Source organism: Diabrotica virgifera, chromosome 1 (assembly GCF_917563875.1).
Source record: "Diabrotica virgifera virgifera chromosome 1, PGI_DIABVI_V3a".
Taxonomy (NCBI): domain Eukaryota; kingdom Metazoa; phylum Arthropoda; class Insecta; order Coleoptera; family Chrysomelidae; genus Diabrotica; species Diabrotica virgifera.
The window spans coordinates 160,204,894-160,227,631 of NC_065443.1; the positions used below are offsets into that span (position 1 = coordinate 160,204,894).

The 22,738-nt window shown below is 32.7% G+C and overlaps 1 protein-coding gene across 4 annotated transcripts in view; it reads left to right on the forward strand.

The window, feature by feature from the left end:
* Positions 1 to 22,738, forward strand: part of LOC126881332 (cytochrome P450 4d2-like) — a 190,855-nt gene that overhangs the window by 166,030 nt on the left and 2,087 nt on the right. For 3 of the 4 annotated variants that reach the window (XM_050645557.1, XM_050645564.1, XM_050645572.1), the window contains one exon: positions 2,091 to 2,264. The exons of the other annotated variant lie outside the window; for it this stretch is intronic. In XM_050645557.1, the coding sequence (XP_050501514.1) occupies positions 2,091 to 2,264 (174 nt within the window). The remainder of the gene's footprint in view (positions 1 to 2,090; positions 2,265 to 22,738) is intronic. 4 annotated transcript variants of the gene reach the window in all.

The window sequence follows — 22,738 nt, forward strand, 5'->3', positions numbered from 1 at the left end:
GTATTAATGACTGATTCGGACCATAGTCTGCAGATACTGTTACATAGGGTTACTGAGAATTGTGAAAAAATGGGGATGAAGATCAATACTGCGAAAACCAAAGTTATGAAAATATCAAGGAACAAAAACTTACCCCTTCCAATACATGTGAAACACCAACAGCTTGAATACGTAAACCAATACAAATATCTTGGTTGCTGGTTCAACAATCAACTTGATTATAAACAAGAAGTAAGAGCGAAAATAGAGGTAACCCGACAAGGGTTTATCAAAATGAAAAGCTTATTTTGAAACAGTAGTATTAGTATCAGCCTTAGATGTCGCTTTCTGCATTGTTATGTGTGGTCAATACTTTTGTATGAAACGGAGGCCTGGATACTCAACAAAATACTGATGAACAAGTTAGAAGCTTTTGAACACTGGCTTTATAGAAGAATCTTGAGATTACCTTGGACAACCCACACCACCAACGAAAATGTTCTGAAGAGAATAGGTACAGATAGGGAACTGCTAAAAATCATTAAAGTCAGAAAATTTAGCTATATGGGACACATAATGAGAAACGAAAAGTACCGTCTCGCGCAACTGATCATCCAGGGTAAGATTGAAGGAAAACGGGGTCCCGGTAGGCGCCAGATTTCATGGCTTAGAAATATCAGAGACTGGACCGGCCTTGGAGAAAATTAAACGAAAATATACAATTACGAATAAAATCGAGTACGAATTAATATTGTTTTCACCAATTTTGAAAAAATGTGGAAACGTTAAATTATCCACGTCCGTCTGTCCGTCCGTCTGTCTGTCTGTCCGTGAACTCAACTCCTCCGTCATTATACCAGGTAGAATGACAAATGAGGTGTCAAATGAAAGCTTATAAGCCAAGGATGGTACTAAATAGGGAGAAATTTGACCCAGGCTTACCTGGGTCAAATTCTATCCTACCTGGTAATTTGTAGACACCTTCTCATAAACTCCAATTCAACTGTTCGTATTTTATTTCGTATTTTTGTTGTCACTGGCCATTCTTCCGCTCTTGTAGGGTAATATTCGGCACTATGCACTGAAAATTTTTTTTGTTTTATTTAGTTAGAGTGTTCTTCCATATCACTCCATGGAGTGCTTTCGTGGCTTGTTTTCCCCGTACTATTTTCATTTTTATATCTTTTATACAAGTTCCATCTCGGTTTATTATTTACCCTAAATACTTAAAAGTCTTAAAACTCTTAATAGTGTCTTCTAAACTTGCGTTTAAATAAGCAACTAATCTGTAATCAATTATGTACTTTCGACAAGATTAAATTGGTTTAGACTAGGCTAAACTGATTTATCCTGATATAAAAACATACACTTCAAGATAAACTAGTTTGGCCTGAAGTGTGCGTCTTTATGTCAGGATAAACTAATTTGAAACTAGTTTGGCCTGAAGTGTGTGTATTTATATCAGGATAAACTACTTTCATCATCATCAATGGCGCTACAACTCTTCGTGCGTCTTTGCCGCGTTTACTATTGCCTTCCATGTTTGTTGGTCCTGTGCCACTAATTCCTATTGTCGAACTCCCATTTTCTGTAGATCTTATTTGACTGCATCTTTCTACATTTTTCTAGGCCGCTCTACAGACCTTCTTCCATCTGGCCTTTCCCAGAACACATTGTTTATTGGTAAACTAGTTTTGCCTAGGACAAACTAGTTTGGCCTACGCGCGATAGGACAAACTAGTTTGGCCTAGGCCATACTAGCTTATCCTAACGCGTTTGTCCTGAAATCGGGTTTGGCCAGTAACATATACAATGAACAAATTATTAGTATTATGAAAAATGTCATTGGATCGATAAAACGATTAATTAAGTTAACGATTATATTCATTATTTTTTAATGAATAGAATTACATTGTAATAATAAATATGGTCATTAATTAATGACTACGTATTTATTGTATTAACAAAATTTTCTTTGAATCAATGTAAAAAAAGTCAATGATTGGCGTTCATTGGTACTATGTACAATATTTTCTCAGTGTTTAGATGTAATTGGTTTATTTGATCACGTAGTAGAAACTTTTGCTTATTTATCATTTATTTATTTTCAGACGGAATGCTTATACCAAAGGGAATCGATGTGATGTTATTCATATTTGCTTATCATCGAGATGCAGATGCTTTTCAAGATCCTTTAAAATTCAATCCGAATAGATTTTTAGAAACAAATAGACTAAATCCCTATCAATATACTCCTTTTAGCGCAGGACCTCGAAATTGTATAGGTAATATATTTTTAAAACATTGTTTGAAGCATTTATATTATATCGTACTTCCACTCAAACAGGGCTACAACTCAAAAAAAATAAATAAAAACAGTTTTATCGCACCAACAATTTTATAAAGCTATAAAATCCTATCTCAAAAAGTGTTACGTCTATTATGGTTCAAGTATTTGTCGTTAGATGACGCTAGTGTCATAATATGGTTAACCAAAATCAAAGATGCTCCGAACATAAACAGAGTCCCATGTAGACTTGCGCAAGGAATTTGTCCATCTTGTCGACTTAAGACAATATGTGATTCCTTAATTCAAAACAATCTACGAATGTGCTTAACAAAAGTGACAAATTTTAACAAAAGTGACAAACACTCATCTTCTGATTTACAATCACACCAAGGCGTTATTTGCTTTGCAGCCTATTCAAAAAGAATCTTCTTCTCATCTATGTCAATTAATTAACAATATTTCAAAAAATTTGCGTTCTTTAGAATCCGTCCAGCAACCAGTTCATTCATGGGATACTCTACAAATATTCATGGTAGCCAGCAAATTATACGCTATGGGCCATTCCACGAACATACTCCTGTTTTGGATTACTTCGACAACGAATATTTTACTGTGCAATATAAGAAGTACGAAAGTAAATGGCGCTAATAATTATTCCAATAAACAACAATGTAATTTGCAATTTACTTTCGTTCTTCTTATTTTGCACAGTAAAATATTCGTTGTCGAAATAATCCAAAACAGGCGTATGTTCGTGGAATAGGCTAGATCACTGCGATATAATGGGAATCATACAAGTCTATAGACGATCTTCCTAGTTTTGAGGACATGGTTACGTTCTTGAAAGGCATGGCCGATCTTCTGGAAAAGCTAGATATATCAAAAATTTCACATAAGTCGGACAAACAGTCCAAATTCTCAAGGCAACCGCAGTCTTTTCTTTCATTCAATGAAAAAGCCTGTACATTCTTCGAGGACACAAAATCTTTAATTGCGCTAATTTCTTGGAGTGTTCAACTCAAGAACGAATCAATCATGCTAGAGTAGCTAGAGATTCCAAATTGTGTACAAATTGCCTTTATTCTGGTCATTTTAGCTCCAAGTTTAAGTATGGATCGTGTAAAAGGTACAAGGGCAAACATGATACCGAATTACATTTAGATAGGCATAAATCAATTCAAACCACCGACACTAATCAGCGATTGGAGAATGAACCTGAACATTAAGTGTCTCTTTCGGCTCACCCGAATGGAGGTCAAGCGATTCTGTCTACAGCTGTCATTCAGGTATTCGATAAAAACGGTAGGGCTCATCATCGTAGGACTCTTCTTGATTGTAGCTCTCAATCAAATCTGATAACGAGAGAATTAGCTGAAAAGCTAGCACTATCAAGGTCAGAGGTCAATATCTCTATTGTCGGGATAGGTCACGCGGTTTCAAATATTCTATCTAACTTCACGGCAAAGATTCAATCAAAGCAGTCTTCATTTTCTACATCTCTTTCATGTCCAGTAGTTAATAGGATCTGTGATAGAGTTCCAGCATATAGCTTTAACATTGGAAACTTAGATATTCCACAGCATTTAACCTTCCGATGACCGACTTTGTTACACGGATGACCAAGGGGGGGGGGGGGGGAAATGACCCCAGGTCAAAAATGACAATTAACAAAAAAATAAAGTTTTTTTTTTTAATTTTTTTTTTGGCATGGACTTTATATCATTCAGCCAGTCACAACATGAGTATTAGTGTCATGTGTAGTGTGTATGTTGGTTTCGAACATGTGTCAGGAGGTTTCGAACGCTAGGTTTTACTTAGTAAGGATGGTTCAGAATGATTGTTTTCTGAAAAAATTCGCAATTTGACAAAAAAGGGACCTGTAAGCTAAAAAAGCAAACTCATTTTATTGCAACCATTTCTTGACCCAAATCAAATACTTCGTGTTGGTTGTAGATTAAAAAATTCATCTTACTCTTTTGAAAAGAGATATCCGATTTTGTTGCCACCTAACCATTACTTCCCTTACTTAATTCTTTCAGAGCTGCATGTTTAACTCTGTCATGCAGGTTCTCTTCTTCTTTTATCTTCTGTGCGAAATGAATTTTGGCCTATTCATGGCAAAAATGCGGCCAAGCGTATCGTCCATAAATGTATTAGGTGCTATCGTGCAAATCCACCTAAAAATGTATCTCCAATTATGGGCGATTTACCGAAGGATCGCTTTGATCCATCCCTTCCTTTTTATATCACAGGCGTCGACGATGCGGGTTATTTTCTAGTCAAAGATAGAAAGGAACATGGATGCAAACTTTTAAAGGCATATGTAGCCTTATTCGTGTTTTTCGCAACTCGTGCTGTTCATTTGCAACTCGTATTCGATTTAACTACTCATTCATTTATATCAGCTTTTAAGTGCTTTATAAACAGAAGAGGAAAACCTCTTATCCCGGGAACAGTAGCGCTCTATTCTGTCACGTAATCGGTCGAGGGTTAGATTTTGTCTAACAATGCGAATTTAGATGCGAATTTACAACAAAACTTTATTTTATAGTATTTTTATTTACCTTTAATGTTAGAAATATTATTTCTAACAATTATTAAAGCTAATTTTTTCTCACCAAAGCCATAAATTCCAACGAAGAAGAAGAAGAAAAAAAATAAACCTACGCATTACTACTCCTTTCCTCGAGGCACTTACGAGTGGAAAGTTATGTTGCAAAATTTTTCATCAAGTCATTACGAAAAAGGATAAAATGTTAAATTTTTTCTAACGGCATCCAGCTGCATCCAGGTCCAGACGGAGTTTCCAGGGTGGTGTCCATAAAGACTCTGGGAGGGATCATCAAGAGAGCAATATCTGTTATCTGCCCTCTACCGTGCAGTGAATAGTGCTACCGTTTATTGTAAGGTGTATGTTTATAGAGATTCTTGAACGAATTTACTTATTCTAGAAATTATTGATTTACATTATTTTGAAAGACTTTGGCCTTTCAAGGCGGGCGGCCTGTTCCATTTTACATTTATTTTTGTTTGTACAAATACTCGTTTCATGTCTACACCCAAATATAAGCCTACCAATTCATTTCAAACCTGTTTTATATGTAGCCACTAGGGATGGCGGTTTTTGACAAAACACCGGTTTTCGGTTATACCGGTTTTTTTTGCTTACGGTTTAACCTGGCGGTTATAACCTTCCAAAAAACCGGTTTTTTCAAAAACCGGTTTTTGGTTTTTTTTTTAATCCAATAGGTTACATTTACAATGCACTTTAGTTTGCGATACTCCACTCGAGTCGATACTCGATATCAATATGATCAAAATTAGTACTATCGAAAGAACATAAATATCAATATAAATAAAACACAATTTTTAATAAAACCGTTTTATTCTATTAATTATTATATTTATTTATTATTTTATTTTATTATATATTTATTGATTATGTATTATTAAATATAGAGTAAGATTAATATATACATATTGCAATAATATACAATTTAACCCAACCATTACAACTTATAAAAAATTTCCCAGACTCTTTCAAATGGGATTTAAAAAAAATAATATCAACATAAATATTTTACTTAAAAATAAATTGGATAATGCAATTTATATTTTATCTTTACTACCATCAAATAAAATTTATCATGTATTTCTTTTAACACGTTTGTATATTTGTATAATCGGTACATTTTAACTTATTTAATACTTCCTGTATGGGTGTATCGTTTTGAAAACCTAGGGAAATCCTTGGAGACTCGTATTTGTAATCGGTAATTCGATATTTATAGTCAGAATATTATTTTTGGTAATCAGAAAAAGTCATTCACCCACTTTCAATGTCAAGAGTCAAGTGTGAAAAATAGATGATGTTTGCGTCTACTTCAACCAGATCACTTCTTGTGTAAATATTGTGATTACAAATACCTTTTCAACGAAATATTATAATAAAACTTAATTGTTTCTGGCTGATGTGAGTTTGCACTTTCAGTTTGCTTCGGTATTTATAAAATAAAATTTGAATTATGGTTTTGTTTGGAATAATTACTTGAGAATAATAATTATGATTGTGATCCAAAATAATACCTAACCTAATCCTAATCACCGTAAAAACCTAATAACCGGTTTTTACTTAAAAAAATCGGTTATAACCGAGACAAAAAACAACCTGTAAAACCGGTTATTGTGAAGTAAAAAAACCGTTTTTAGGTTAAAACCGGTAGGTTTTTTCCATCCCTAGTAGCCACCGCCTAGAGCGCGCGAACGGGTCCTGCGAGACACATTATATCATTACAGTCCCAACTTCGAAGCAAAAAGGTTGTGTGTGTAACCGGCATATCGATTCAGTTGTTAATTGTGTTTGAATACGTTAAATAAAAATGTAACCAATAAAATCTCATTTCTTTCCAACACCTTTATATTTATAATAATAAATTTAAATTTTTATATCATATTTTCAAAATTGATTTTGTAGTTCACATTACCTTTTTTAATTAATAAAAAGATATCTGAGAAATCTAAAATATATAATAATTATTTCAATATTTTGAGTCCCAAAAACATGGTTATCGTCAGGTCACGTCATTTTTCCCGAGAGAATCGCTGCGAACGAGGACGCAAACTAGGGATGGGGGTTTTTTACAAAACACCGGTTTTCGGTTATACCGGATTTTTCTACTTACGGTTTAACCTGGCGGTTATAACCGATCAAAAACCCGGTTATTCCAAAAACCAGTGTTTGGTTTTTTTAATCAATAGTCAATAACCATTTGGTTACAAAGTTACTTTTACATTGCACTTTAGTTTAAGATACTTCATTCGAATCGGTATCAATATTACCTATATCAATACTAGTAAAAGAATATATCAATATCATAATATATAAAACGTTCAGTATGACCCTTATTAGAGCATCTCTGGCAGAGCCCCCGCAAGGCTGAGCGGCGCCCACGTGCGGCATATATTTTAGCGCCCTTAAATCTACCATACCTATCCACTTATGAAAGAAATCTATATTTTTTTATTTTTTACTTGTCATAAAACAACAGAAATTGCATGAACTCAAATTTTATTTTTCTTGTAACTTATTTGTTGCGATAATGGCAAAAAACAGATAAAGTATTAATATATTAGTTAACAGCGTAGGCCTAAAATTCCAGGCCAATGCTTTTTAAATGTATTCATTTTTTTCGAATCCTGAGAAAACTATTATGTATGTACCTAAGTATATTACAAAAATTTAAACGCAGAATGAAAGATTACATTATTACCGAGGGCCGAAATTTCCTGAAAACTTCAATAATGGTTATTTTAATAAGTTACAGGGGTGAAAAAAATAGAAAATTTAGTATGATTTATAATTTTAAATATCTCATTCAAAAAAAACTTTTTGTTTATTCTAATGGACTTTCGGCCCTTGGTAATAATGTAATATTTCATTCGGCGTTTAAATTTTTCAAAAATATTAATTAGTTGTCTCAGGATTCGAAAAAAATGAGTACATTTAAAAAAATGGTCCGGAATTTTGCGCCTACGCTCATAAATCTAGAAAGCGATAGCTTAAATCTAAATTGAATTAAATGGGTGTTTTTCTAGATTTTCAGCAAAAGTCAATTCGATTGACGAGCTCTTGCTATATAGGTAATATTGCCAAACCAGATAATCTTTCCTCTACCACAGTAGAACTGAAGTAATTTTTAATAACTTTAATTTTGAAGTGAGGAGGATAATTAACGAAAAACAGTTAGATATTTTCAAATATTGATTATTAAGAGTTGATTATTAGTAGTAAGTACTGTTTTTACTGGATCAGTTAGCTTTTGTTAAAGAGCAAGACAGTTTTTTTTTAAATATCATCATCACTTAATGTAATAATATCACTAAAAAACCAAAAAAATTATCATAACCAAACATCATACCAAATCTACTATTTAACAAACTTAGGACTTGATCAATTATTCTAATACTGTCTAATTTCTATGTTAAAGGTATAATATTCCGCTATATTTGTAAGATTCTCACAAATTTTAATTATATGAAATTTATATGGCTTTATACATACAGGAACATGTAGTTTTATAATATCCCATCTTTTTGTAGAGGAAGAGAAAAATACGTAAAATTCTTGTACAATATTAACCAAGTTTACTATTTTATTTGACATTTTAGCAGCATCATTCATTACTAAATTTAAGCTATTTGCAGCGCCTGGAACAAAAAAGCTCGAGGATTATCCTAACCTTATCATACACGCATATTGGCACCGTTATCATACCGTTGACCTCTCATGTCTTTTATATTTAACTTTTGTAATAGTTCAACTACAAAATTAATTAACCCTTCCCCTGTAGTGTCAAATATTATTCGAGAAGCTAAAAAACTTAACGCAAAATTAGGCTTATTTGCTTAATAAAACTTGAATCTGGGGTACGGTCCATAATTATTGAATAATATTTTTAACTATGCACCATACCCTAAATATTATTTTTTACTTTAACATTAATATTGAAAAACAGATATTCGGATATTACCTATATTGCTTTTAAAAATATAATAATAGTAGTAATTATTGTTTATTAACACCAAATATAAAATAAGATTTTAATTATTTTTTCAATATTGATTTGTGAGATTTCTCTGAGTCCATAAAAAATCAAAATTAAGATTGCATTAAAAAATAATCTCATGTAAAATAAATATTTCTTATTTACCAAACCTTTGGTTTGGCGCCCTTTTGGGGTTGACCCCGTGTGCGTCGCACGCGTTGCACGCTCGGTTACGGGGGCCCTGATATCTGGATTCATTTCTCATAATGTGTCTGAACTATTGTAGCTTTCGAGATTTGGTTGTGATCTCGGTTATTCTTCATTTTTCTTAGGACCTCCTCCTTTACGACTCGTCAGTCCACGAGATCTTAAATATTTTGCGATCAAGCAACATCTCAAATGCTTTCAATATTTTGCACATATCTTCGTTCAAGATCAACGATTCAACATCGTAAAAAGGACAGAAAAGACGTAACATGGTCTCATTCTTTTATATCGAGAGCGAGGTTGTGGCTCTTGAAGAAGGCCCTCATCCGCTTGAAGGTGGATCTACCTTTTTCGATGAGAGCTCTTATATCCTGGTTGTTTGTCCATTCTTCATTCGTTATGGTACTGTCATAGTTGCAGTTTATCACCCTTACTACTGTGGTTTGGTTGATGTAGATTTGACCTTCTGTTATCTTTTCTTTTTAATTATCATGAGCTTTGTGCTCTATATTTACATTTACAATATTCCACAATTTTGGCACACTTATAAAAAGAGAGTCGATCTATACTATCGACCTAATCCATGTTTATCTTCCAGCCAATACTAGGTTTGAAGAATAATAAATATATATCTGTGTCACTTGTGAAAAGGGTATTATGTGCCAAAATCGCATTTTCGAGAAAACGTAATTGAATGATTCACAATTCTTCCAGAATCTAGATATTTAGTCCATGTGGTGAGACCGCTCCCGTCTGGAAAAATTCCTGATTCGGTTTCTTTGTGGATTCCTGTTCAAAAATGTCCCCTTTAAACAAATCTGGAGGGTGCCGAGCGGAATTTTTGGGCAGAAATTGTTTAAACAATTTTTTTAAACAAATACAAAAGATCACGTTTTTTTGCTCCGGAGCATATTAGTCCTGTCGCCAGGGGGGGTACAACGGCCTCGTTAATTCAGATGGACTTACCCAAGTTTTTTTTATGTATTTTGACCCGTAGAACACGAATTTTTTGGGTAACAGTTGATCCGGATGTCGATAAGATTGTTATAGACCAAGAACTTGAGGAATCAAATAACAGCGATTTTTGGCAAAACAAAACAATATTTTGTATTTTTTGGGTCATTTTAAGCAAAAAATATTTCTACAAGTTTTTTAGTAGGATGCACAGTTTTCGAGATAAACGCGGTTGAACTTTCAAAAAATCGAAAAACTGCAATTTTTAAACCCGAATAACTTTTGATTAAAAAATAAAATAGCAATTCTGCTTAGCGCCTTTGAAAGTTCAAGTCAAATTATGTCGGTTTTGATTATTTGCATTGCTAAAAATTTATTGTGTTATTGTTAAACAAAGCTACAAACAACTAGTGCGTGAGTGATGTTTCTATGATTTCTCATTTAAAATCGAACGAGTAGGTAGAATAGGTACTAGTGCAATCAAGACTATTTCTACGTTACATGCGGTAAAACGCATGTAAAAGCACGGGAAACCCTACGTGTTTATAGCTTTGTTAAACAATAAAAAAATAAATTTTTACCAATGCAAATAATCAAAACCGATATAATTTGACTTAAACTTTCAAATGCGGTAAGCAGACTTGCTATTTTATTTTTTAATCAAAAGTTATTCGGGTTCAGAAATTGCAATTTTTCGATTTTTTTAAAGTTCAACCGCGTTTATCTCGAAAACTGTGCATCCTACGAAAAAACTTGTAGAAATATTTTTTACTTAAAATGGCCCAAAAAATACAAAATATTGTTTTGTTTTGCCAAAAATCGCTGTTATTTGATTCCTCAAGTTCTTGGTCTATAACAATCTTATCGACATCCGGATCAACTGTTACCCAAAAAATTCGTGTTCTACGGGTCAAAATACATAAAAAAAACTTGAGTAAGTCCATCTGAATTAACGAGGCCGTTGTACCCCCCCTGGCGACAGGACTATATATTTTTAAGTTTTGTCGGTCATTCTGAACAAGAAAGGTATCTTGTAAATTTTCTCAAAAATTGATAGTTTTCGAGTTATAGGCGATTTTAAATCTGAAAAACTCATATTCTAATTAGTATTTTTGAGGTTGCCAGACAGTTAAATTGAAGACTAAATATTCAGCTTCCAGATTCTGAAGAGTGATCGCGTCTATCTTTAATTTATACCGCTGTTTTTTAATTGTTAAATATGCGTGTTTATCCGATTTTTTGCCGGTGCGGCGCGCTCCGTTTCAAAAATCTCCTACTTTCCTCCGACAGATATTTTTTCTAGATTCTTTGGGATATTATAAATAAAATAAATTTCTTGACATTTTTCTCAAAAGTTAATAGTTTTAAAGTTATAAGCGATTTAAAATCCGAAAATGCGTTTTTTTGTCATTTTTCGGATTTTAAATCGCTTATAACTTAAAAACTATTCACTTTTGAGAAAAATGTCAAGAAACTTATTTTATTTGGAATTTCCCAAAGAATCTAGAAAAAATATTTTTCGGAGGAAAATAGGAGATTTTTGAAATGGAGCGCACCGCACCGGCAAAGAAATCTGGTAAACACGCATATTTAACAGTTAAAAACAACGGTATAAATTAAAGTTAGACCCGATCACTCTTCAGAATCTTGAAGCTGAATGTTCAGTCTTCAATCTAAGTATCTGGCAACCTCAAAAATACTCATTTAAATATGAGTTTTTAAGCCTCGAAAATGCGTATTTTCGCATTTTTCAGATTTTAAATCGCCTATAACTCCAAAACTATAAATTTCTAAGAAAAATTACAAGATACCTTTCTTGTTTAGATTGACCCAAAAAATCTAAAAATATATGTTCCAGAGAAAAAACATGATCTTTTGTATTTGTTTAAAAAAATTGTTTAAACAATTTCTGCCCAAAAATTCCGCCCGGCACCCTTCAGATTTGTTTAAAGGGGACATTTTTGAATAGGAATCCACAAAGAAACCGAATCAGAAATTTTTTTCAGACGGGAGCGGTCTCACCACATGGACTAATTGATGAAATGTCAGTTTTAAAGCGTCAAAATTTGGGCAATACTTTTTTCTTTAATATGGAAATGTTTTTGTTTTGTTTATTAATAATTATAACCTCTATTTTAACAATTTTTTTTTAAATTGTCTGTACTTAGTGCATTTTACGCTAATTCCATTATTGTACAATGTGTTAAGTGTTTTAACAATACCTCAAAATGTTGGCAATGTTTTGCTAATTTGCCCCGTTAGAGCTTAAAAAAATTATTTGTAAACAATAAATTATACCTTTTTCATAAATATTTTTATTAGAACAAAATACATAGGCAAAAATAATATGAAATTAAGAACACAACATAAAATGAATACATACTAAATTACTACAAAATATGTTTTTACAAAAACGAATAAAATATTACTACATACATACATAGGTATGTTGTTCTGAAGAATTTTTTTCCAAGCAACAACATTTTTGTTTAATTTAGTAGTATTTTGTATTTTGACAACGACGCCCGATTTGTCGGGTAATAATAAAAAATTATTTTTTTCAATTTAATTGTGCCTTATTTCCCATCTAAATAGTTAATTAGGTAATACGTAACTTGGATCTTGATCTGAATCATCGGATTCGAAAATTTTTCTGTATTCCTCAGAAATTCTAAAAAATACAGTAGGTACAGTACAGACATTTATCCAAATTTAAATTTCCAAGTTTTACAATTTATTTAGGTAATATTTCAAATAAACTTACCAGAAGAATCATAATTTGAATCATTAGATGAACTAATTTCTGTGGCCTTTGCCATTTGCATAATAAATTTCGTCCATTTAGACAAGTTGACCGTAACGCTGCCGACAAGAGATTAAGAATAAGAACTTAACCGTCGCTGTCGTCACCGTATCGAATTTAGTGGAAAAATACGCAATGGGATTTAGTGACAAAAGAGTTAAAAGTAAATGAATAACCCGAAATATGGATTAATCGCCTGTGAAAAATGTGCTAAGTACAAAAATATGTACATAGCTCACATTACACAAATATTTAAGTGACAGAACATTTTTTTGGAAAGTGGGATAAGAAAACTTGACTCGCTTTTCACAGGTACAAGTTGCATTACTTAGCCCATTAGACACAAATATAGAGAAAAAAATTAGCTTTCTGGTGATTCCCTTAGCTCAAAATTCACAAATTTGCACTTAACACACTTTTCACTGGTGACACAGATATGTACTAGCTGTCTAGCTTATATGTAGATGCTTTTATATAAACTTATAGAGATTTGTGCGTTAATATATAAGGGTGGATTAATATATAGGGTGAGGCAGATAACTGGCCTATTAGAAATATTTAGAGAACTAAAGGCAACAGAATCATGAAAATTGGAATGAAGGGGTTTTGAAGGGTGATCTATTTAATGAAAATATTTTCATCAATTCCAAATTTTAAGCAACTTCCGGTTATACCGGAAATTGCTTAAAATTTCGTTTTTTTTAATGGGACACCCTGTATATTTTTACATTTTTAGATTCTACTCGATGTCTTCTTTCTTCAAATATGCGGTTTTGTAATGTTATACAGGGTAGTTTAAAAGCTGATTACGTTTTTTTATTAATTTCGTAGCAACTTTCACACCCGTAGAATTGTAGTAGTTGAATATCAAAACCTCTATTTATGTTAAAATGATTTTTAATATAGTTTACTATTATCAAAAATTATTAGTATAGCTAAATGTTAAATTTTAGTATACAGGGTTGGTCGAAACCCGGAATGAAGATTTTCTGAATTTTCTTAACCCGCGAGTAGTCGCGCGGTGAGATAGAATCTCAATTTTTATCCTTTTTCGCGATAACTTGACGAAAAATCTTGCAATTTTGAAAAAATTTCGTAAGTGCCTCGAGGAAGGGTGTAGTAATGCGTAGGAATTTTTTTTTTTCTTCTTCTTCTTTTTGTGGAATTTATGGCTTTGGGGAGAGCCAATTAGCTTTAACCCGCGAGTAGTCGCGCCGTTAGATAGAATCTCACATTTCATCCTTTTTCGTAATACAGTAAAACCTGTCAGTAACGGCCACTAAAAATGAAAGAACTATTGGCCGATATAGAAAGGTGGCCGCTATTGCCAGTTTTTGTAGTCTACATATAATTGGTTTGGGAAATTTTTAAACTGGCCGTTAGGACAGGTGGCCGATGTTGGCAGGTGGTCGTTAACACATGTTTTACTGTACAGTAAAATTTGTCAGTAACTGCCACTCAAAATGAAAGAACTATTGGCCGATATAGAAAGGTGGACGGTATTGCCAGTTTTTATAGTCTACATATAATTGGTTTGGGAAATTTTTAAACTGGCCGTTAGGACAGGTGGCCGACGTTGGCAGGTGGCCGTTAACACAGGTTTTTTTAATAAAATTGTTGGAAATATATATTTTCAATATAAAAAGTAGATAAAAATAGTACAAAATAAAAATTTGTTTTAAATTCGTATTTTGAGATAGAATCTCACACGCGACTATCGACGTTACAGAAGTGAGCGCGACTACTCCCGGGTTAAATGGAACACCCTGTATTTTAGTATTGCAATGAAAAGACATTTTATGGTACTTTTTTATTTCTTAAGCATTCCCTATACCTAAATGCTTTCATTTGTGCTTAATTGTTAATCGCGCCAAGAATGTTAACTACGTAGGTATTTTGATAGCTCAACCACTATTGGCAATTTTAAAGATCAGTCTAGATTAATATGTATTTATTTCCGAAAAATTATTTGTGATTGAATATTTTCACGGCCAACCTAATAAAATTTCACGCATTTTTTGTTAAAATTAGTGTTTGGTTTGAATCACCAATAACTCACAAATTAAAGCTGTTAGGTATAGGGAATGCTTAAGAAATAAAAAAGTAGCATAAAATATCATTTCATTACAATAATAAAATATAGGGTGTTCTATTTAAGAAAACTCAGAAAATACTCTTTCCGAGTTTCGACCAACCCTGTATAGTACAATTCAACATTATCTATACTAACAATTTTTAACAATAGTAGACTATATTAAAAATCATTTGAACATAAATAGAGTTTTTGATGTCAAACTACTACAATTCTACAGGGTGTGAATGTTGCTAGGAAATTAAGAAAAGAAACGTAATTAACTCTTAAACTACCCTGTATAACATTACAAATATTACATTATTAATATACATTATATTTTAAGAAAGAAGACATCCAGGAGAATCCAAAAATGTAAGAATATACAGGATGTTCTATTAAAAAAATCGAAGTTATAAGCCACTTCCGGTATAACCGGAAGTAGCAAATCGATGAAAATATTTTCATTAAAGAGACCACTCTTCAAAACCCCTTCATTCCAATTTTCATGATTCTGTTTCTTTTAGTTCTCGAGATATTTCTAATAGGACTTTTATCTGCCTCACCCTGTATATGGACCCATTAATATGTAAAAAAAAACTTCCTCATTTTTTCTCTGAACTGATTATTTTTCCAGAAGTAAATTATCCGGTTTTTCACCGGTTATTACGTTAAAAATAAAAAAACAGTTATAACCGGGACAAGAAAACAACCGAAAAAAACCGATTATTCCGGAGTAAAAAAACCGATTTTAGGTTATAACCGGTAGGTTTTCCTATCCCTAACGCAAGCAGCTATCGATATACGTTCTTTCTCATACTGCAGCTTACCTATAGCGTTCTTTATCCAAATGCACGGGTAATTTTTTTGATTACCTGGCTGGTAGAAAATCTCACCAAAAAAACCTGTCTTTTTAGAATATTCATTTTTATTATTAAAAAATACCCAGTCAAAATAGCAATTGCACATTCCTGTCCGGAAAGAATGTACATAGCCATATATGTATATTTTATACTGGTTAATAGCATGTATAGATTCAAATGCAATCCTCTGAAGTTCAGATGCACCCCTGAAAATAATCCTGCAGCGCTTATGCAAGCATCTTGCATATAGTCTTTACTACAAAAAGAGCAGAATATGCTAAATTTGTAGTCACTCGAGCGTTATGGGGACCTATTGGGTTGTGATTATTAGGTCCTAAAACCAAAAACAGTAAAGGAAACTTTTCTATTTTAGTGGGGACTTCCCATTTTTTAAATTAATTTTCCATTTCCAACAATCGTTTTTTCCGATTATAACGCCATTTCTCCATAATTCGAAAAAATGTTTCGAATAAATGCTGCTTATTTTTACGTAAAGAATCAAAATCTGCAATAAAAATTTGGGGGGTCCCATTTAAGATTTTAAAGTAACTCCCCACCCCACCTCATTGGGGGGTCATGTTTATCACCATTCGATAGATTTTTCAAAAACATTTTAAAAGTGTATTTTGCAGTTTCTCGATCTGATGTTCATTTTGTGAAATATATTGCGAGGTTTATATTTGAAATTTTAAATTTACCCCTCACCTCTCTCCATGGGGGATCATGTATAGTACTATTCGATAGATTTTTCAAAAATATTGAAGACGTATTTTTTAGTTTTTCAATCTTACGTTTATTTCGCGAAAAATTCGCTTTTTTTGTGAAACTTTTTGACTCACCTATTTCCTTACGGCGCGCTCAAATCGTTTGATCTTTGAAATATACACTCTTTTGCATGTATGTACTTAACTTACCTTATCTTAATCTGACAATTTCGAGTATTTTTAAGGATAGATTTTTTTTCGAGCCCCCCTTAACGAACTTCCCTGTCTTAAGAGCCAATATATGGTACAGGTACATCTGCAGGGTACCAGGTTTCTCCCGATATGATAATCTGACGCACTCGAGTAACTGCAAAAATCCCCGCTTGGGCTCTCCTACCATTTTGAATTTTAGCGTTTGCAGTACTTAGTTCTAAAATATTAAATGATCTATTTTAATGATTATACTTACACTATGATAATATTTTTAATGAATATATTTCGGCAAGTAATGAAAACCAATTGACATCATTAATTATTAGAACAAATAATTATAGATATTATTTGTATGGTAAACAAAAACAAAGAAGAATATCTCTGACAAGTATATCATAAACGTGGTCATGATGAAAAGTCACATTCTAATGTCTTGGCAGTGACATCAGAAATCTTGACCTACGTAAGCGTGCTTTTGTAGTAAAAAGACTCTACTTAAAATCACTCTAGAAAAGCCTGGACCTCGATTTTTGACCCTTAGCTTCGTTATCGATCATTCGCTATCTGTACACTCTACAGATACAGATAGTGAATTATCGATAACGAAGCGAGGGGTCAAAAATCGGGATCCTGGCTGTTTATTTTCTTTATACATATTTGAATATATAAATTTACCTTAAAGTCACCTCAAAGCTATTTTTTGTAATAACAGTTTTAACTCTTTTTTTAACTTTGGGGGGGATTTATGTGGAAAATGACCGCTACCCTCCAGCCAGACTGACCCTTTTGTATTAGGCTATCATGGAAGAGCTACCTGAAAAAATTTCAGATTGCGTAAAATCCCTACTCAAAAATGTCCAACAGCTCTCATGCTTTAAGTTGCCCATCTATTCTGATTTCCATTTTTTTGTTTTGGTAGATGTTTTCAATAGTTTTTATGATATCTAGGGGGACTTCTCTATTGTACATAAGATGGATTACATCTTTGAGTCTAAGGCCCGGTCTTTTCACCTCCGAACAAAAGTTATCCGGAGGTTTATTTGACAGATTTACATGTAATCTGCCGTATAAACTTCCCAATAAATAGTTATTCGGAGGTGAAAAGACCGGGCCTAAGTCGTCAAATGCTTTTTTCAAGTTCAAATCAGACATAGAAATGGTGGTCTATTATACTCTAGTGAATTCTCAGTAATTTGCTTTATGACGAATATGGGCATCTGTACACGATCTTCCAGTACGAAAGTCCTGTTGTTCATCTGCTAAACTCTTATCCTCTGGTTCATTGGGTCTTGTAAAATTTTAGTTGTAAGTGTTAGGGTAGAATTTAACAAGTTGATACCTCTGTAGTTTTCTGGCTGCTTTTATCTCCTTTTTTAAACGCTTTTATTTAGTTCAATCGTTTGCATCAAATCTTTAGACGTTAATTTGACTGCCTTTTCTTCAATTGAAATGAATGAAATTTTGCAGATATATGGATTCGCGGGAACAATACACGAATAGTCGATAAATTTTTTTTTATGTTTATGAATTTTTTAAATAAAAAAAAAACGATTTTAATGGAAAATGCTTAAATTTTCTTGTTTTTTACAATGTAGATGCTTGAAACTTTTACAGATTTTAGCTAATTATATGAACTATACATAATGTCACTTTTTACGTTATTTGTTTACGTTATGCTTCATATATGTATAAACAATTAAGTTTCAAATTTATCGATTTTCTGTCCGATTTCTATCCAGTTTTCAGCGAAAAAAAGTTATGGCACCGCAGAGGGACGAATGCTGCCCTTAATATTATTGTCGTGGGCTTCGACTGTCCATAAAACGCAAGGTTCGACTGTTGACTACTCTGCGCTGTCGTGGACTTGGGCTCGAAAGTGTTTGCGTAAGGACAGGCTTAAAAGCCTGCATTTAGCCTGCAAAGCTTACGTTTCATTGAGTCGAGTGCGATCATTAAGGTACGTATCCATACAAGGGTGAACCCCGCTCGGTGTATCTGCTCAAATGGATACAGCGTGCACTCCCTTACATATAAACCGCAAACCGGTTGAAACGAAGAGTGTACGCGCCAAGCGGCGATCACCGACGTATCCACTATGTGGAGCTACTACACCGAGCGAGGTTTACCCTTGTATGGATACGTACCTTTAGACGTCTTGCGCATCGAAGAACTGCATTGCGAGAAATTAACAGAAAAGAATTAAACGTTAAAAACAATTGAACATTAAAAATTAAAAAATTACAGAAAATGTACAATGTATGTATTAAAAGTTAAAATAAATGCAAAAAAGGTATTTGTCATATTCCTAAATCCTTTTTTTTTTAAACATGACGCTATATTTTAATGTTTGAAAAGTGTAAGACTAAAAAGTAAAAAATAAAACAATATGAAAAAAATTTTTTAGGAAACGCTTTTATTTAGTTATGAGTGACTAAAAGTTACAATATAAAAAAATCAACTAAAAAGCAAAAGATAAAAAAAATCAAACTCGACGGATTATTTGAAAAAAAACGTTCGTTAAAAAAATGAAAAAATCTAACATATTAGTTAAAGAAAAGCGTGGGGCGCGTCTTCGTCGAATAAACGGTTTTCGTCCCACGCTTTTTTTTAACGAATGTGTTAGATTTTTTCATTTTTTTAACGAACGTTTTTTTCGAATAATCCGTCGAGTTTGATTTTTTTTGTTTTTTGCTTTTTAGTTGATTTTTTAATTTTGTAACTTTTAGTCACTCATAACTAAATAAAAGCGTTCCATAAATTTTTTTTTTCATATTGTTTTATTTAATAGTAGAATTAGTTCACTCGTTCTCAATTCTTCCGGTATTTTATTGTGTTTTATGATTTTGTTAATTAATGTTGTTAATTGTTCTGTCATTGCTGCTCCACAATATTTCAGATATTTGTTTGGTATTTCATCCTTACATGCAGCTTTTCTGTTCTTCCGTTTTTAATGTTTTTCGAACTTCCTGTGTACTTATATTAACATCTTCATTAATTGTGGTAACTTCTGGTGTTTCCGGTTCTAGCATCATTTGCTCTTCCTCTGCATAGAGCATTTTTAGATAGTCAATCCATGTATCATTTTCTATGTGTTTTGGTTCTATTAGTTCCGTTACCTCCGTTCTTTGGCTTCTTATAAAGCCCCATATTTTCCCTTTTTCCTCTTATAAAGCCCCTATGGTTTTGGAGACCATAAACAGCATGTTCCATTTCTTTCGAAAAATGTTCCCAGTGATAATTTTTTATGCTTCTTACGACTGAACGTGTTTCGTTTCTTATTGTCTTAAAGATATTCTTTAAATATTGAATTCAGAACGTCTGCTCATAAACATCGTAAAGAGGAGAAAAACAGAATACTTAGGCCATATAATTAGAGGACCTAAATACCATCGCAAATACCATAGAAAGTAATTCTAATCGCCAATGAATCATTTACTGTATGAATCAAGTCCTCTTTGAAACGACTTCAGTCGTTTCCCGTCTACCGGGCACCGAAAGTTTTAGCGACTACAGTCGTTTCCCGCCGCGAAAAGGTTAAAAAGTATAACTCTGTTTACCAGATAATAGGTAATTTGTAACTGACTAAAATAGTTATACTAATTTGAACAGTTTTTGAATTAAACTCGGAAAATTTCCAGAACTAATTTTAAACGTCGTTTTCTCAATACTTTGCTTTCTTGACTTATGACACTTGTTGAGCGAAGGTGCGATATATATGTTACCGGCCAAACCCGATTTCAGGACAAACTAGTTTGGCCTAGGCCAAACTAGTTTATCCTAAGCGCGTTAGGATAAACTTGTATAGTCTAGGCCAAACTAGTTTGTCCTAGGCCATACTAGTTTATCCTGATATAAATACATACACTTCAGGCCAAACTAGTTTGACCTAGTTTGACTAGTTTGGCCTAGGCCAAACTAGTTTATCCTGATATAATAAAGTCTCACACTTCAGGATATAGTATGGTATAACTAGACAAAAAACCCAGACATCCAAAGTGAAAGTTATCCTCCAACACCAAATTGTTCTATATGGTCCACATAATGTTCAGAAAAAAGTCACACCATTGTGAGCGTCGGGTTTTCGGTAAAATTGGTAAAATCGTAGTTTTCTAGGTTTTTCGTCAATATTTCTAAAACTATGCGATTTAGCATGAACAACCTTCTATATAAAAATGTTCTACATTAAATTTGAAATAAAAAGGCCCTATGCATAATCCTTCTAAAATGAACGGTTCCAAAGTTACGGAGGTAGTATAGTAAAATTGGTCCAAAAAAAAGGCCTAACCCAGACATCCAAAGTAAAAGTTTTCCTTCAACACTAAATTGTTCTTTATGGTCCACATATTGTTCAGTAAAAAGTTACACCATTTTGAGCGTTCGGTTTGGGGGGGAGATGGGAGAAAAGTCGGTAAATTAGTAGTTTTTTTAAATTTTTCGTCAATATTTTCAAAACTATACTTCAGCGTAATCAATATTCTATACAAAAATGTTCTACATGGAATTTGAAACAAAAAAGATCCTATACATAATTGTTATAAAATCAAAGGTTTCAGACTAACGAAGGGTGAAAAGTGGAGTGGTTTTCGATACTTTTTATATTCTTTGGGCAATTTATAGAAATTTTCTTTAACAAGATTGGGTGTTGTAAATAAAATTTACTATTTCAGTGGTCCATGGTATGTTAGTGATAAGCCCTTGAAGATACGTCAACCTCCCCACCCAAAATCATCATTAATTGCCCAAATAATATAAAATGTATCGAAAACCTCCACTGTTCACCCTCCGTAACTCTGAAACCGTTGATTTTATAGCAATTATGTATAGAACATTTTTTGTTTTAAATTTTATGTAGAACATTTTTGTGTAGAACGTTGTTTACGCTTAAGCATAGTTTTAGAAATATTGACGAAAAACTTAAAAAAACCACTAATTTAGCGATTTCTCCCCCATCTCCACCCCCCCCCAAACTGGACGCTCAAAATGGTGTAACTTTTTACTGAACAATATGTGGACCATATAGAACAATTTGGTGTTGAAGGAAAACTTTTACTTTGGATGTTTGGGTTAGGACTTTTTTGGACCAATTATACTATACTACCTCCGTAACTTTAAAACCGTTTATTTTAGAAGGATTATGCATTATGCATACAACCTTTTTTTATGTCAAATTTAACGTAGAACATTTTTGTAAAGAGGGTTGTTCATGCTAAACCGCATAGTTTTAGAAATATTGACGAAAAACCTAAAAAAATACGAATTTTCCGATTTCTTCCCCCTCTCCCCTCCAAACCCGACGCTCAAAATGGTGTGACTTTTTTCTCAACATTATGTGGACTATACAGAACAATTTGGTGTTGGAGGATAACTTTCACTTTGGATGTTTGGGTTATGCCATTATTTGGATCAATTTTATCATACTAATAAACTAGTACGGCTTAGTCTAAACCAATTTAGCCGAGTCGAAAGTAATTTAGCAAACATATAAGGACTTTTACATGCGGGAAATTCCCAAATCACCATAGGGATGGCAAAAAAAATAATTATACATCGATATATTGTATCACATGATAAATCGAATGAAAATATTGATACATGCTATAAATCAATATATTCTTGTATATTAAATACATAAAAAATAACAAATTAAAGGATGACGTTTTCTCCAAAAATTAAAAGAAAAGATATACTTACGAATTAAATCGAGTACGAATTAAGAGGAAACAGTAGCGATCAACAGGTAGCGAAAACGCGTTCCAAGATTGCGGCTGTAATTTTGAATATGTTTTCGAGATATTTGGCACACCTATTCGTAATATAATAAAGAATGGCAGTACAGAGCCCAATTTGAAAAATATAATAATATGTGGAAATTACTCTGTAATTAAATACAATATTAAAAAAACGAGCCTGTACCGCCATTAAGAACAACAAAAAAATACACTTTCTTCAAATAAACTTTCTTATCCGATGCCTAGATTTTGTGTCATTTTGGAACTACTAAAATTTTTTTATTTTTATTTTTTTTATTTCATTAGTAGTTCCAAAATGACACAAAATCTAGGCATCGCATAAAAAAGTTTATATGAAGAAAGCGTATTTTTTTGTTCTT